This window comes from Pempheris klunzingeri, chromosome 15 (assembly GCF_042242105.1).
Source record: "Pempheris klunzingeri isolate RE-2024b chromosome 15, fPemKlu1.hap1, whole genome shotgun sequence".
In the NCBI taxonomy this organism is placed as follows: Eukaryota; Metazoa; Chordata; class Actinopteri; order Acropomatiformes; family Pempheridae; genus Pempheris; species Pempheris klunzingeri.
This window is the reverse complement of record NC_092026.1, coordinates 7,860,193-7,877,913: the sequence shown is the minus strand read 5'-3', so window position 1 is coordinate 7,877,913 and position 17,721 is coordinate 7,860,193. Positions and strand designations below refer to the sequence as shown.

The 17,721-nt window shown below is 41.4% G+C and overlaps 1 protein-coding gene across 3 annotated transcripts in view; it reads left to right on the top strand.

The window, feature by feature from the left end:
- The window catches only part of LOC139214287 (ephrin type-B receptor 1-B), a 158,441-nt gene that overhangs the window by 54,502 nt on the left and 86,218 nt on the right, over positions 1-17,721 (top strand). For all 3 annotated transcript variants that reach the window (XM_070845099.1, XM_070845098.1, XM_070845100.1), the window contains exon 3: positions 10,081-10,762. In XM_070845099.1, coding sequence (XP_070701200.1) covers positions 10,081-10,762 — 682 coding nt within the window. The remainder of the gene's footprint in view (positions 1-10,080; positions 10,763-17,721) is intronic.

Here is a 17,721-nt window from a genome sequence, read left to right as displayed (position 1 = left end):
GATTTAATTTACATTCCAAATCTCATTTGCAAGGTAGACAAGACCAAGACAGCAGCATCTACATAGTTACAGACTACTGCAGAAAACCGTATGAAAAATATGTGCAACACAAACAGAATATAGTTACATCTGGTTTGAAAATTGTGTGCTACTTTTCCAGAGTATTTTCTTCATTTTTACCTTTTCTGAATTTCCGATTTTCCTCCTTGAAATGAAATAACATGTGGCTACCTCAGTTATTGATTTCTATCCCCTGAATTTCCAATCCATATTTCAAATACAAGAATTCTCTTGGATGTATAAGGGACCATGGACAATTTTTTTTGGTCAAAGAATAAATAAAAGAACAAAGTGATAGAACTGGGGCATAAAAAGAGAGGAGAAATGAGTCTGTCCTTAATTTGGCTTGAATTTGGAGGAGTGCGAAGGAGTGGCTGGAGGCTGAGTCTGACTTATGTGTGTGGGAGTGATTGTATGTCTGCCCCAATACCTGCAGTACCTGCTCTTTCAGCAGTCCTACACAGCTGGCAGAAATAGCAGTAAATCCTCCCATTCTTCTTCCTCTTTTTACCTACACTGACTGTTTCGTGTCTTTTTCTACCTGCTCTTCTTTACTCTGGCTTGTCTGTCTCAGAGCTTTGACTCCCTTTTTGCTCTATCTTCAAATAACCAACCCCCCCCCCGCTTTGTGTCTGGAGGATAAGGCTGTCAAGTGTCATGCTTTGCAGGATTTTTATGCACACACATACACATAGACAGGCAGGGGCCTTTTGCACCCAAGAGCCTTGATACCTTGCCATTCTCCTGTCCCTTACTGACACGCTGTTTGTGGTTTGTCACTAAATGGCCTCACTTCGAGCCATTGGAGCCTGCTAAGTGACAGCTTTCACTCTTTCTTTTCTTTTATTTATACATCAGGGACAATGTAAAAAACATTGTAGCTCCAAAAACCCACAGGGAACGTCTGCAATGCATTCCAGCTGCTTTCCGGTTCTGTTCATTGGTTCGGTCATTGTCCCTTGATTTGATGTGTTTCTTGTATGTATTTACAACTTGGTCGTGCTGTAGCCTACACACAGTGGGTTAATGTGAGAATGAAAGTATTCCCACATCCATCATATACCTCTTGACGTCCACGGTGTTAAAAAACCCTGTGACCAGTTGATGTCTGGCCTGGTGCCAGCGATTATAAAATAATATTGTTGTGGTGGTGGAATATACGATTGCGGCTTCCGTCAAAAATAGACTAGATGTGTATCTTAAGTGGAGCCGAGTGCCGAGCCGCTCTTGTGTCAAAGCATTGACTAAAGTGGGCGCGATCAGCTCCAGCAGCCGCGTCACAGCCGGAATGCGACGCCCTCGGTGGGATTTAGCCTTAACAGGTTACAATAATGATACAGATGTAATGTATGTAGGACTTCTAGTCAAGGCCAATTTGGCCTGTGCCTAGTTCTAATAAATTATGGTAGTAACATATCATCATTATCAGAAGTACAGTAGTTAAATTCAGTACAGAATAAATAGTGACTTTCTCATACGTGTCACATGATCCGACAAAAATTATATTTATACCACATTACAATCATTTTACATGTGTTGCTTAAGTGTATAGAAGTGTGTGCGTATATGTGCCCTAGTTCATGGTGATATATGTATTTATGCGTCCTTTCCTTTATCTGTGTGTACATGTTCATGTGCATGTGAGAGTGTACAAGTTTATGATCAGTGATCACAGGTTTGTTTGTCTTTTTGTTTTTTTCCGCCAGTGTTTCACCTTTACCATGAAACTGAAAATGAAGGCTAGCCCTGACTGAAAGCAGTTTTGTGCTGTGCCACCCTGTAATTTCTCTGACTCCTTTTACCCCTTGTTATAACATTCCATTTCTGTTCATCATTTTCATACCTCTCTTCCACTCTGAATTATTGAAGCTTTTACTCTCTACATTCTGTCTTCATCGCCTATGGATTTCTCTCTCTCTTGCCCTTCTTCCACTCTCAGAATTTTCTTTTTTTTTCTCGTTACACCTGCTGGTGCATCAGGACATATCTCCAATTTAAATATACTGTACAAACACAGTGATGTGTTATCATCCATAACATCCTCCACAGTAGATCCATGAAGCAGAGGCTGTCAGATTTCATCACAACATGTGGCTTGAGCCCTTAACACAGGTTGACTCAAGGTATTGTTGCTACTGGTAACTGAAAGCCTTGCTGGGGTTGGTGCATGGTTTCTGTGAAGGGACCAAACTTAGTGTTACCAGTTTAAATTTGAGATAAAAGTTTTCAGAAAACACATTTGTTTCAACACAATTACTAACTTGTCAAACTTGTTTTTGTCCTTTTTAAATACCTTGCTTACTTGAAGTAAAGTTTTCCAAACCTTTATCATTCATTCCTAACATGGTAACTGTGTAAAGAGCGGAATCAAAAAAGAAATTATGCTTATTCCACACACTAGTCAATATCAATAACTGGATACTACTGGCCTTCATAATTAATACTATTGTTGAGAATGTGCATGATAATACCAATGTACTGAGCAGAAGTTAGTGCAGTACTCTATTTTAAACATCAGCCGCTGTAAAATTCAGTAATTCATGTGTTTTTTCATGTTTTGTTTTCCCACCCACAACATCAAGAAACCTTGTAAAAGCTCCTCCTCTTACCAATCTATGTGAATTATGTTTGACTTAATAATCAGATTTTTAGATCTTCCGTGGGAATTAATACTTATCTTGCAGTTGACACTCAATTTTAATTTTTGAGGGTGAAAAAAGGCATCTGTGTTAATTTTAAGCCGGCTGTTTTCAGTGTTAACAGTAGGCACTGTGTGTAGTAATTCCAACGATGTCTACGAGGCTTGTGCTTACTTGCTGCTCAGTCTAAAAACATCTTCAGCCCAACAGATCAGCTGCTCCTTCAAAGCAACCAGCATGTAATTGAAAATGCGTGTGTTAATAATGATATTACAAAAGTTGGATGGAGGAGTGGGAGAGCGAGGCGCCTGTGTGCATTGTTCACTTGAATGGCACAGCGTGATGCCACATTATGTGCATCACTTTAAGGATCTAAGAAAAAAGCATATCAAAGACATTAGGGAGCATGTAATACGACGAAATTGCAAATAATGTGCCAACACAGCAAATTTCTCACATGGTACAAACACACATTCTGATAAAGTTTGGTATGAAAGCCACTGGTACGAACAAAACGAAAAAGCCTTGGATAGTTTTCATGTATATGCAGTAACATCAGCATGAATGTACTTGCTCAGTTTCTCAGTTCTATAAACCTATCGATCGGGAACATGGGCGTGGTCAGGGAGCAGATCTTCAATGAGTCTTATTCTGATGCTGACGGACCGACAAGTTCTATTTGGGCTCAGTCAAACTGTGTGACTGTAATTATAGAGTGGCTGGGATCTGGCAGGACTGGGAGTGTTTCAGACATCACCATTTCCTCCCCATCCATCACATTCAGCCAGGCAGAACTAGACCACAGATGCCCCGCAAAATAATCATTCCCATGCAACTGGCCTGACAGCAGCCCTCATTCAATAACACAGCTGATCAGAAATGATAATAGCAATCATGCCAGTGCATATTTTAGAGGCTGAAGTCTGGATGTGTGTGTGTGTGTGTGTTTATGTGTGTGTGTCAGGTGGGAGATGAGGCGTAGCTTTCAGAATATGTGAATTTACAAGAGGCTATGAGCATGTGTCTCAAAGCTTGTGAGGGGATGTGAGTAAATGTGGCTGCAGTTATTGTTACCAAAGTAAACCAACTGTTGCTTTATACGACATGTCCATTCTATTGACTTCAAGGAACAGACCCAAAGGTTGAAATGCAAATATCCTCATTAAGTCAGAGGGATTCCAAACAGCCTTTAGAAAGGAAAAGCTATCTGGCTTGTGATTACTGACGGCGGTGAGCTTTGCAAAATGAGAAGAGGATCTTTCAGCAGGGGCATAAAGAGTTCAAACCCTATCTCAGCTTTTCATGTCCAGCTATAATCCACTGTCCTTCTGAGACCTTGGCCTTTACAAATCTGTCAATGTGAATTTTACCTGTATGTGTGCCGTTCCTTTTTCTTTTCTTCTCTCTTTTTATCAAAAGCCAGCTCTAAAAATGATGATTTGTTCATGCCTAATTATTAAAAAAATGGATTCTATGAAGGTATACTTCCCTTGCCTTCAGTACAATGTTGTGGTGTCATGAATAACAAATAGGCTCATTATTGAAATGTCCATCCCAAGCCTGTAGCATGAAAAGCAATCTCCTGCTTGCCTCCACCCACATGTTTTAGTCCTGCAGTGATAGATGAACAGACAACACTTGGATAGAAAGTGCTCACAAATACCAGCCATTCCTCTTGGGGTTACAGATGTAAACACAACACCCAAGCCATACTGTTGGCGGAAACACTATATAAACACAATCTTGTCCCAGAATCCTTTTGGGAACACTAAAAAACTAAGCAACCTCTCTAAGTGACTTCGTTTCTTTGAAGGGTAAACTGAAAGTTGAGCACTTTAACTGAAAAGGGCACAAGAAATTTTAGTTGTAAACCGCATCAGCCAAGTGTAGTTGGGTACAAAGTCGAGTGGAACACGATGGTGGTGGAGCGGCTCCATTTGGACGTTACTGTCTACCATTTAATGCATCTCTTGCCTTGGGTCCTGCTGTAAATGCCCATCATCAGACTGAGTAATGGTCGTTTTGACGGCCGTTCAAGAAACAGTTGCCAGACGCTCATTGCGATGGCTTTGCGATGGCATTTTGTAGACCTTTCTAAGGTGAGGAGCACAAAATGTGGAAATGCTCTTAGCTGCTCATCATCCATCTGTCTTCAGTATGTCTGAGCATGTAGCTGTATTAACTGGTGATGATGGATTTGAAAGGCAGTTTGTGAGTGTGACTCCACTGAGAATCAGACAGCAGGCTGAAGGTTAAAGGTCAGCCCAGTTGACGCTTCTCTATTCAAGTCTTCATCTTGTGCAAATTGAGTTGAATAATGAGCTACAAGTCGTAAAGACCCATCTTTATGTATGTGTAGTTAAGCCTAAGCCACAATCTGATCTATTGCTGCCAACTATTCTGCCAAGGCTGGTCTGTATGATTGAGGGTAGAGTTACAGTACATCAGGACAGAAGTCATATTGCTCATACTTTATTCCTAAGTTCATTTTGTGGCATCCATTGGCCCTCCTCCACCAAATACTTCCAGACCAAAAGGAACTCAGGAATGTAATCAGGAAACAAAGGTCCTTTTTGCATGTTTTTGTTTGCATTTCCGCAGTATCTGAAGAACCCTGCAGATTAAATTAATTACCCATACTGAAAAACTTTTTTCACATGACAAAACAGCAACACAGACTCAGTCATTCCTTGTTATCTAGGCTACTACTGTGAAAATCTTTAAATATATGAAGTATTATATATTGGAAGGAAGACCTGCAGAGGGAACAGCAGAGATTGAAAATGCCAAAAAGGCTCAACACCTGTCTCTCAAATAGTGATGGTCTGCTCGGTTTACCATCACTCTTATTAGAAAATGTCCAAGTCTACTAAATAACCCTGTTTAAATGTAAATATACATACATAGGTACAATAAATCCCATTCCTGTTTATAATATTGATACTACTGGCATCCACTGTTGATGATTGTGTGAGTGACAGCTGTAAACTTAAGCAGCTTTGAGTCTAGTGTTTGACCAGACCATCAGGAATGGTCAGCTCTGTACAATTTGCCTCAAGAGGCAAATTAGGCTCTATAACTCTAAGCTCAAGGACTTTTGAGGGACAGGAAGTACACCCCAGGAACTACAATACAATCTAGGTTTCTTAAGTTGAAAAGCAAGTCAAGTTCCTGGGCTCCCTCAAAATGCTGGGTTCCTGGAAAAAGGCCCTGTATTCCTAAAAAGAGGTTACTGAAAGGGTTCTTGTGTAGGAAAGGAGCTATATGATCTTTTGTAGTATTGATTTATCGGTGTCAAGCTTGACTGGAATATTGCAGCATGTGTACGGTAGCTCGTGTCCTGTTCCCACCACGACTGCTCCAATTGACTCATTTGTCCAGCCCATTTTTCCTATTATTATCCACAGGTGTTACAGTCATGTTCTGATAGGCTGCTCTCGTTCAGTACGGTTGGAGCCCTGCTTGTCCCTAGCTCACCGTTGGATGCTGTAGTCGTCTAGAGCAAGACTGTGGCCATCTGAGCTGCTCTGTGTTATTTTAGCCTTTGAAGGTAATGGCAGGAGATCAATGTGATGAATGGCCTTTATGAGGGCAGAGTATCGATGGCTTGATGGCAGTGAGCTGAGGCTGTGGGAAGGGGAACATCAGCCTGAATATATTACCGCCCCCCTCCCTCCTTGATTCCTCTCCACTCCTGTATTTTTCTTTTATCCATCACTGTCTCTTTCTTTCCTCCGCCCTCTTCTTCAGCTCAGCTAGCTGTGACTGGTCATTAACACAAACATTAAGCGCTCTCTGAATCCATAGCTCCTCCATCTCTTTGCTACTGCCCATAAAACAGAGCAGCCATAATGACACACACAATGGGCACACTTGACAATCAGGGGGCAGGGGAAGATTGTCTCCTATATTACTGGCAAAAGCAAAGCTATTAGAGTGGAGCCAATGGGTACATTTGGTTGGCGTAAAAATGAATGTTGTGTAAAGAGGCTCTCAATATTTGTCTGGTGTTTCATCAGCAAGAAAGTTTGTGTTCAGTGAGATTTGTAATGATAAAGTATAGATAGTGGATAGTGGTTTAGCAATGCGTACATTAAAAGTGGAGTCTTTTATGGGACACCATAAAGTCTCTGCCTCTTAAAGAGATCTTGCTCAGTCTCATACACACTCCAGGCTAAAGCTTCCTTCCGCTGTATTCTTGTTTTTGCCGTGAGTTTAATGTCATGAAGATATAATCTACTTCTACTGCACTGTGGTTTCTTAAGTGACTGCTATAAAACAAGCATTATCACTTATCATCTGAACCTATGGGAGATACAGCAGCAGGGAGAACATGTGGTGGTACAATGCACTTGGGAACATAAAGATAATCACACTCTAATTCTTCTCCCACACCTTGTTCATTTTGAGCTGATATGAATGATACATGCCTGGAACATACATCTGTGCTTAGGTCCATAATGCATGGACTAAATATACACAGCACAGGACTAACAGTTCTATTTTATACACAAATCCTTGAAGAGGAAATGGATGCAAGGACCAAGGAATTCCATTATCAGTGAGGTGACAGGACAATGCCTTTTCTTTTCTTGCTTCTCTGGCAAGGTCAGAGAGATGTCATGAAGTAGTGCAGGCAATAGATTTGATTTAAATGATGTAAAAGGTCTGTGAATGAGCAGAGAAATAGAAATGGGGAATGTAGGCAGAGTATTGATGTGGCTGTAGGGCATGTGCTGCTTACATAGATAGTGTGCTGCTTCTTAAATGCATGTTTCACATGCATTTCAATGTTGTTTGAACAGAGCAAATGATTAAGATGCTAAAGAATGTTAATACTCAGAGTAATCAAATGTTTTGGACCTACAAAAGCAGAAATGTGGCATGTAGCCTCGAGCTCTTGAGCAGCAAAACAACAGCCAGCAAATCAATATGTGGTCGGTAAACCATCAAATTATAAACAGCACGTTCTCTGAACGCACACACACAAACACACAGACGTAAACAGCAGATGAATATAAAGCGTCGAAAGGATATGAGGAAATAGTGTTGCAAAGTTTGATTTCTGCTAGGTAACTGATGCACCTGTAGTAGTTTTGTTTGTCTTTGACACAATCATGACACTAAATATCTACCGAGGAGGATATAAAAAAAATGTAATTCATTATTATATGAGCCAATGAATTTCTGGATAGATTTCAGATGGGCATTATCCGAGATGCCTCGGGCCTCTCTCTGGCGTGAAAGATGGTGGTCATTTGGCTAGACGAGGGGCAGTGAGGACCCCCTCCTAGACTGGAGCAGACTGGTGCAGAGGAGCCTAGGGCTGGCTGTATTAATGAACAGGCAGTGCTGAAAGGGACAGGTTCCTGTAATGCTGACGAATGGTCATTACAGAGCAGAGACGAGAGAAGAGAGCAGAAGGAGAAGAGAGGAGAGGGGGGAAAAGAGTACAGTGAAGTGGGCACAGAGGGAGCAGCGGTGAAAAAAGAGTTTAATTTGCACCTCAGATTTTTGTAAACTCGTTTATCATGTCAGCAGTGTCGCTGTTCCCCACGTGTCTCTCCCCCCCACCTCTCCTTGCCCCCAGCTGACCCAGACCTGCTTGTTTTTCCCCAGGTACTGCCATGTATTCCCCGGAACAAACAATTTTATTATCTTCACTGTTTTTGTATATCTTCAAACCTCAGATTTGATGGCTCACATCTTTTCTGTACGGTTCACATCATTTTATGGACTCATCTAACAAGATTTCATGACAATTTTTCAATGTGATCAACAGAAATATACATTCATCTCTACAGTACACTGACACATTTGAAACATGAACCAAAAAAAAAAAAAAAAAAAGCAAGATTTCAGAATCTTTTCCATCATCTGACCAGCTGATATGGTTTTATGTGGAGAGATGATGTCTTCTCCTCTCCATTAGCCCTGATTGAGCAGCCAGGGCTTTAAAGGTCAGAAGAAGGAGGAAGCACCAGGAGATATATGCACACAAGAAACATGAACTGACTGGAGGCCCACTCACTCCACTATAGACCTCATTAACTCCTCCTCGCCTACAGCTGTTTGGATCATTGGTGGAGGGAGGGGGCTTGGAGAAATAAATCTGTGAGCCAAGCTGTTGCTTCAAATAGGAGGAAAAAGAATGGCATTACTACAGACACTGGAAGTAATCTGAGAGGGAAAATTGTTCAGATTGTTTCAAATCACTTTCTATTCCACTAAATATTAATTTCAAGTCAGTAGGGATTTTATTTGACTGTCGCACTGCATACAGCGTTTATATTTTTCTTTCTTTTTTTCTGCTCTACTGTGTAGTATGATAAAGTACAACAAACGCCTGATGAAAGTAGCTTTACAAATTAAAACATCACATTTAGAATATTACCACACTGTCTCTTTACCAAATTGCTGTTCAGGTTTCAGCCTGTGAATGATTAGCTCCTCCAGATGAGGCGATGAGCACCTTGCATGGTAGTTCCTGCCATGAGTGTATGAATGTGTGTGTTAATGGGTGAATTTTAATGTTCTGTAAAAGCGCTTTGAGTGGTCAGAAGACTAGAAAGGCACTATACCAGTGTAGTCCATTTACCATTTACGCAGCTGGACAGTTACTCTGAAATTTTCATCTTAAAACAAGCTTCTGGGCAAGCTTCTTTTTATTTCAGTGATTTCTCGTCTTGATTCTCTGTGATTCCAGCAAAATGTTAATGGCTCATTTTCATCATGATTTGGTGCACTGAGCTAATAACTCAAGGACCCTCTGATGCCCATCCAACATACTTTCTGGGTCACACCTGCAAGAAATGGCCTGTAGCGTATTTCAGTTCATTCCGCATGCAAAAGCCTTTCCATCAGACTGGCTCTTGGCTGCCACGGAGTAGTCGTCGTCTGTCTAATTGTAATTCAATAGTGCATAATCTTGAATTTGTTACACACCATATTTTATAATGCATCAACTCAGTGCCCAGCCATGCTCGGCATAGATGGCAAATAGCAGCGTATCCAGAGTAATTACTGGGTTTGTGCTTATACAGTGGCAGTACACATACTACAGCTGTTACGGGTATTTAGAGAACAAGACAGCAAAGTGGTATTTTTGCTGTTAGTGCACTTAAGAAATTGTTTATGATTCAGAAAAAGAAGGACATTTGTGTATGAATAAGCTCCACAGCTCAACAGGGCTGATTCCTCTCTGTTAGTTCAGGAAGTAGACTCAAATTTGGTTCCCTAGGGAGATTACTGATATGTGTACAAATTCTCTGTGGCTCTGCCAATATTGGCATTCTCTGTCAATGAAATGAGAAAGAACCACAGATTTATCACGGATGATTACTAATGTGTATTCTTCTTCTCTGTCTCTCTTTTTCTGCAGTGGGAGGAGGTGAGTGGCTATGATGAAAACCTCAACACCATCAGGACCTACCAGGTGTGTAATGTCTTTGAGCCAAGTCAAAACAACTGGCTCCTCACTACCTTCATCGATCGGCGTGGAGCGCAGCGCATCTATGTGGAGATCCGATTCACTGTGCGGGACTGCAGCTCCATCCCCAACGTCCCTGGCTCATGCAAGGAGACGTTTAATCTCTATTACTATGAAAGTGATGCCGTCATTGCCACGAAAGGCACCGCCTTCTGGATGGAGGCTCCTTACCTCAAGGTGGACACCATCGCTGCAGATGAAAGCTTCTCGCAGGTGGACTTTGGCGGACGCCTGATGAAGGTCAACACCGAAGTGCGGAGCTTTGGTCCGCTGTCTAAAAATGGCTTCTACTTGGCCTTTCAGGACTATGGCGCCTGCATGTCTCTGCTATCAGTCAGGGTGTTTTATAAGAAGTGCCCAAGTGTGGTCCAGAACTTTGCAATCTTTCCAGAGACGATGACAGGGGCTGAGAGCACCTCCCTAGTTATTGCCAGAGGAATCTGCATTCCCAACTCAGAGGAAGTAGATGTCCCCATAAAGCTCTACTGCAATGGAGACGGAGAGTGGATGGTTCCCATCGGTAGCTGCACATGCAAGGCTGGGTTTGAACCTGACAACGGCAACGTATGTCGAGGTAAGTGATCATTAGAACTAGATACAACTGTCATAAACATCCTATAGTTTCTGTTTGAGAGTGTTACCTTTGCTAGTTGCAAGCACCCTGTTCACAGATTCTTTGCTTTTCATCAGTCACTCTTTTAAAATGATGGACTACTCATGATAGAACAAATCACTTCATTGAAGACAGGCGACATGAATTTGTTCTATTTTAGGCTTGCACATAAGAAGGCATCAGCGCACCTTGGATCACAGATTTTCTGCATCATTGGAACGGCTGAATTGATTGTGTTTCATGCGTTTTGCTGAGCATGATGGGCCGTACTTATTCCTTGATCGCACCCACCCCCGGTGTACAAGAAAGGCACATTAGCATTGATTCTTAATCTGTAGCGAATGCCAGCCTTCTGTGCAGCCTACTTTACAGATGGTGAGAGCTTTGATTCTGCCTCAGTCTGATGTGCAGAAGACAAAGTTCTATGAAATGGATAATAACACATACATGGTTAATCTGGATTGTGGGTTCAAGCTATCACTTCCTCTTTGTTTCTGCCTGTCCTCTAATGCACCTTTATGCTCTGCACCCTGGTATTCTCACACACTCACCCACACACACATACAAAGAGAAAATTTGCTCAAGGTGTGCGATGATAATATGAGTGGCTTGGGGCTCTCACTGTGGCACAGTATTGGCTGGCCTGCCTCTGGAGGTTAGCTGGAGAGTGTGTGGAGCTCAGATAAGATTGATTGACGCACATCTGCTCTGATCAATAAACAGATATGAGCGTGCCACATATCTACAAAGCACAGTATGTGACTGTGTTTACTGTATGCTTCTCACATTGCTTTATGCCCTACCCAAAACACACCCACACACCAACATACACACCCAAACACACACTCTCAGTCCTTGGATAAGGTGGAATGACTTTCAAATGAAAATGACAAGGCACAAGTTGGTTTCCTCTAGTGAGCTTATTATTGGAAATTTTCATTCCACATAAAATGTTGCCGTCCCATCTCATCTCAGCTGTTTTACATCATTCACAGGTCACTTAATTTTGCATAACTTTATCTCTATTATTATGTCTTGTCTCAGTGAGAGGTACTTTTGATTTACTTATTGTAGAAGGAAATTTGTTTTCTACCTCAGAAAGAAAAAGTATTATTATGCATCATGTACAAACCAATAATTTACAGTAAGTTAAGATTCACAGCAAGCAAACTAACCTGCTATGAATTTTTATTTTTACTCATTTTTCAAGGGAACATGACTGGTGCAATATTCTAAACAACCATAGCATCATTATCTCTAATAGAAAGTTTCAAACTGATGAAAAAAAATCAGCTGAATACTTGACGGCATTCTGAGCTAAACAAGAACGTATAATGAGACAGCTATAATACATTTCGTACTTATTGATACACTGTTGAAGAGTTACCTCTTGATTTCATCGTCCATCTGACCAATGTGATTGTAGAATATTCTTTTATTCAGTATTTCCATTTACCCCGGCTGTTTTACATACATTTGTTTTACACAAACCAGTGACTTTTTCCTAGTTTCTTCCGTTTTTCATAATATGACAGGAACTTGGAAGATTTCCTTTTTTTTGTGTTAAATGTACTCTTATTTACAGCAATAAATCCACCTTCATTTGTTTTCTGCAAGATTTATTCAAGGTTTCTAATAAACATTGCTAAACTATATTGTGGCTCCCTTTACACTAGTTTTACTACTAGCTACCAGAGCTAGTCTTTAGTGTATGTGAAATATTTTTGTCTGAAGATTAAACATGTAAGGCAAAATTCAGTACAAGAATTCTATCACAAAGGAGCCAAATAACCTTTTATGTCCTCTAATGCAAATAAACCTCCAGGCTTTAATGAATGAATATTTTTTGTCCAGCAAACTTATGTGATGTTCCTTTTTTTTTTCACCATTATTTACCTCCACCTTATACACACTCTTAGCACTGGATTTGAAGCCTAAGGTATCCCTAAGTGTTGATGGGAGGCTTGTTGTGGCTTGTGTTAGTGGGGGGTATCACACACATGGGCACATGCACATACACAGCCTCCCAGTAGGCACTGCACTACAAAGACTCTTTGAACAGAGGAGGAGATGTATATTTCCACTAATTCCCACAATCCCCCTGGCTTCCTTCTCTAAGTACCCACAGCAAGTAGACCTCCTGCTGTGTTAAGTTTGACGTCTCCTTCTCTCTGATTGAAATGTAGCATTATGGGAGGTGTGAAAAACAGACCGTGAAGGGAAGGAGGTTAGTGTGAGGCTGTAGAAAATTAGTACAAGGCTGCAAAATGTGTAGAAAGTATAGGCTGACCTTACACCTCAGGACACACTCACAAGCACTAATGCATAAAGAAAAAGAATATGAAAACAGAATATGTTGCCATTTCTGTCTCTCATAACTAGCTTATATGGATTGTGTTCCCCACTCATCTCCACTGAAAGGCCCCTCCAATAAGAGAAATCGCAACCTTTTATTTTCCAAGCAGTTTCTTTTTGTGGGCCTGCAATCCATTATTTAAACAAGGGAATCTAACCTTAAAGTGCTTGTGGAAGCTGAGTACTATGGGCAACCAATCAATTGGGAATTGGTGCAATAACATGGCCTCGGCATTGGGTCTGAAGTAATTGCCCATTAGAGATGAAGTAACAGGAACAAAAAGAATATGAGAACACGCAGTTTTGTGCAGAAAAAAGGTCCCCTTATTGAGAACAACATGAGAAGGAAAGGTATTACATCGGAAAGGTGGTGCTTAAAGTCACAGTGGGACATGAGGAGAAATTACTGTTTTCCGCTATGCTAAACATTCTGATATTGTGGTACCGCATTGTTAAATATCAGTGGCGGGCCGTTCATTTTACACCTGGGCCTTCAGTGGCATCCTACCTGAATCAAACCACCTCTTAATACCATCATTATGACGCCACGGCTATAGAAACCATCAATATTATACAGAAAGGCAGTGTAACAGGACGTTGCATCGCAGACAGGTATCTCATGCTGGAGAATGAATGTCATCACTAAAGCAAGAAACCCAATTAAAAGAATTCAACAAGTCTCCTTTCACTGCAGCCACAGCTGCGCTGCTGTGCACCTGCTCCATATACATCAAACACTCTAACCACCGACTCGGCTCCAAACACAGAGTCGTTCAGTTGTTCAATACCAGGCATTCCCAGCAATACCATTTGCTCCTCTGAGCCTGTGAGCCAAAGGTATCGCTCGTAGTTGCTGACCTGAAAGTGGCGGACAAACCCTTTTCCCGGCTGGGACAGGCTTGCTAGCTTCGGGGTGGGCCGGCATTTCCTCAAAATGTCCAGCTTTTCTTGGAAAGTCCGCCTTGAAAATGGATTTCTAAGTAGATCTGTGACCAAATTAACATCTTCTCCTCCATCAGCCATTGTGGGTTAAAAAAACTGCTATTAATACTTATGATTATGATAAAGTTTTAGCTTGTGCAGGTCGCTACAGATAAGAATCGTTAGCTTTGGCTACGCTCTCTGACCAGCCAATCAGAGGACGTGAAAATACTAACGTCATCGTACGCCTGCTAGAAGGCCCTGGGGTCACCAACTCGAAATCTGATTGGTTAAAGCAACAGTTTCATTGTGATGTATTTTAAGCTACGGGTGCCTGCACTTTTGATTCTGAAGGCCTCAGGGCAGATTTCTTTGACCCTGGCAACACATGATGGCTGAAATATGATTGGACAAAAGCTCTAATATAGCACCCCCACCCAGAGACACAGAGACACGCTATGAAATGAAGAGCATAGACTATTAGGAATAATCTAAAAAGATTCATGGGAAAATATTAAAAGTGATTCTGAGTTTAGGCCAGCAGGGAAGGCCTTGCTGGCCCTGACGACCCACCACTGTTAAATATACTGTAGCGAAAATGAAGTCTAGACACAAATGTTCTCCTACGCAACGCTGTCTTTGTTGAATATGTGAATATTAGTACAATACTGAAAAAACATTTCACAATAACATTAAGTGGCTCAAACCAGCTAATGACAAAATAATCGAATAGTCTCACTTGATGTCAAATTGGACTCGACTGTTTATAGCTTAGCAAAACATGCAGTTTCTGTGTCAGTCACGGAAATGTGTCAATCATGCACAAATCCATCATTTTGAATATATTTATTTCTGCATAGTGAAAGGCAAAGATTGCAAATGTTGTTTTTAAGCAATATTTAAATCGTCTTTTACTCGTTTGAATATGTAAGTCATTTGTTATGACAGAAAATGATTTGCTACTGGGGGTGGGTGGGTGCGTGTGTGTATGTTGAAACACTTATTTTTGTGTGGTGTGTGTGCGTGTGTGTGTGAACCTCCCTGTACCTGATTTTACTTTCTCTAATCTATATGTTTTAATTACTGACAGGTAGCATAGTGTGTCTGTGCGGCCCGCTGTCAGTTGGGCAGAGAGACCGTGTAGAGTTGTTGTGCTCTGTAACGATAATGCCAGCATGCCATCCTCATTACCAGCTCCCCAGCTCCCACACAAGCCATTTGGGTATCCCCCTCTCTCTCTCTCTCTCTCTTTCTCTCTCTCTTCCTCTCTCTCTTTCTCCCTCTCTCTCCCCCCCCTTTGGCTATGTAAGCAATCTGCTAAATATTTTATCACCTCCCTGTTAAATCGAGCGGAGACACTCCAAATAGCACCCCACTACCTCCCCCAACGCAAAGCTTGTCTTGTGTGTGTGTGTGCGTGAGCTCAGCTCAAGGGTCTAAGACTGATTTGATGGTTGTACCGAACCCTCTCATGGTCGTTGCTACGGACTCCGACTGAGTGATTGATCGAATCACCTTGATTAGGCTCTGTGGATTTTTTACAATTTTTTCTAAATAATCTGATATAGTCGTTGATCATTTTAATGCTCCCTTTATTCTCATATATGAAGTGATTAAGACTCCCCGTTAAGATAATTATCCTGACGTGTAAACTCTTAAAAGTGAATGATGCGGCATGAATTGCTTCAGAGTAAACAGGGCTAAATGACAAGAGTAATTCAAAACTTTGGACCTCCTGAACAAGGTTTTCTATGAGCTGATAAATGCCTGCCTGGAGTCCATAAAACTGGCAGTCTTGTTTTATGAGGCCCTCTACTATATTTTGTCTTCTTTTGTAATTGGCTAACCATGCTGAAAGCTTATTGCTTTTCTTTCTTTTTTTTTTTTTTTTAACCTCAGTGTGCCATTCCTATGCAAAGCACATAGCTTCTCAGAGCATCATCATCCACATGGACTTGGAGGACAGTAAAAGCATTGGAATGGAAGCAGCATTGCTTCATCCGTTGATTCTTGCGAATATATGGATTCGATACTAGTATAATAGGACAATAAGAAGCATAATGACTAATGTTATGATTCATAATAGTTTCTGGTTACTTATTCATGGAACTCTATTTTATCCCCTCCATCCATCCATCCTTAAAATCTAATGCACTATCTGTGATCATGTATTTATTTAGTTGGGTATTTAAGTAAATTCCTCACCAGAGCATTGCTACAGGCCACATGAATCTTCTCATATTTCCTCTCACCGTTAGGCTCCAGTGGGCTTTTGACACGCTGGCACATTAATATTACAAATATTCAAATAACTTTATTTAACATTCTGCAGGCTGACAGTGGCAGCGGGAGATTCACAGCCCATTGAGCAAGTGCGCTTCCCTGGGCTAAGTGCCGATTCATCATGGCTGCCTTACTCCTGTCTAATGGCTGCCATCATGGGGCACACTGACACGCGCACTGACACACACAGAAACACGCATCTTGGGCATAAGCTCAGAAAAAGTATTTGTTCTTCCATTTGTGCATTTTGAGACTGTAGTGTTAGAGGCACTATTTCAAACCTTATAAAACCCCAATGTATACCGAGGTCATTGTTATGGACACTAACCAGCTCGTGTATTTCTCTGTATTAGAGACATCTTAGAATCCTACTGAAATAAGACAGTAATTCTTTCACAGGGTACCTGAAACACATACAACCACAGAGTCTCTCCAAATATTTTGATTTATTTAGATCTTTAAAGCTTGGCATTGGAGGCTATTTACTGTAAACCTGTGGTTTCACAGTTTTCAGCTGAGGCTTTGATTACTTCTTTATATGTCTTATCTGAGTATAAAGGTTCTGGCAGACAGGAACCGCAAAGGCCCTGCAAGCTATTAGAGCCAATTCCAGCCCATTTGGCCTTGTCTACTTCCGTTCCACAGAGTTTACTTCATTTGCAGAGAAGCATCCATGTGTACTCACCGTCACACACACTCCAAACGCACACACCAAGATCCACTAAGTCACCTTGAAGCCCAATTAAGTAAGCATCTGACTCCTCCTGTTCCTATTAGTCCTAAGGTAGCGAGGACCAGTGTGATGCAGACAAAAATTAAGTAGTGGGAGGAAGAGACAGAGAAAAGCTGTAAGAAAGAGCAGAGAGTGAAAGACTTCTTGTTTCCATGGCTATCAATAGGCTGAATAGAGGGATGGCAGAGAGCAGTGGTAAAAGAGTGTGACCCAAACAAAGAGTCTTTGAATCGAAGGCCCAAACAGAGTGTTTGTAATGACCCCAAACACAGATGCGCTGCTCTCACTGCAACGGCAGAGTCAGTCCCTAATAATGTGAGGGGAATCCAGAGATTTTGTTCTCACATAATGGAAATACCCACCACACACAGAGCTGTTCTTATCCCCCATGGAGGGACACATACTCCTGTTCCTATTATTTTTTTACTCGCTCTGTCTTTCCATTTTTTGTCTGGTTCTCTAACCCCCAGTCCCTTTCAAGCTGTGTATTCGGTCACTGGGCTTTTTTTTTCTAAGCCTTTCATTGTCATCTCTCACTTGGTCTGTCCCTTAGTTGCTGCGCAGGAACTTTAACAAGAAGGCTCCACTTTGACCCGACATGTCTACCAGTCTTTCTTGGCAAATCTTT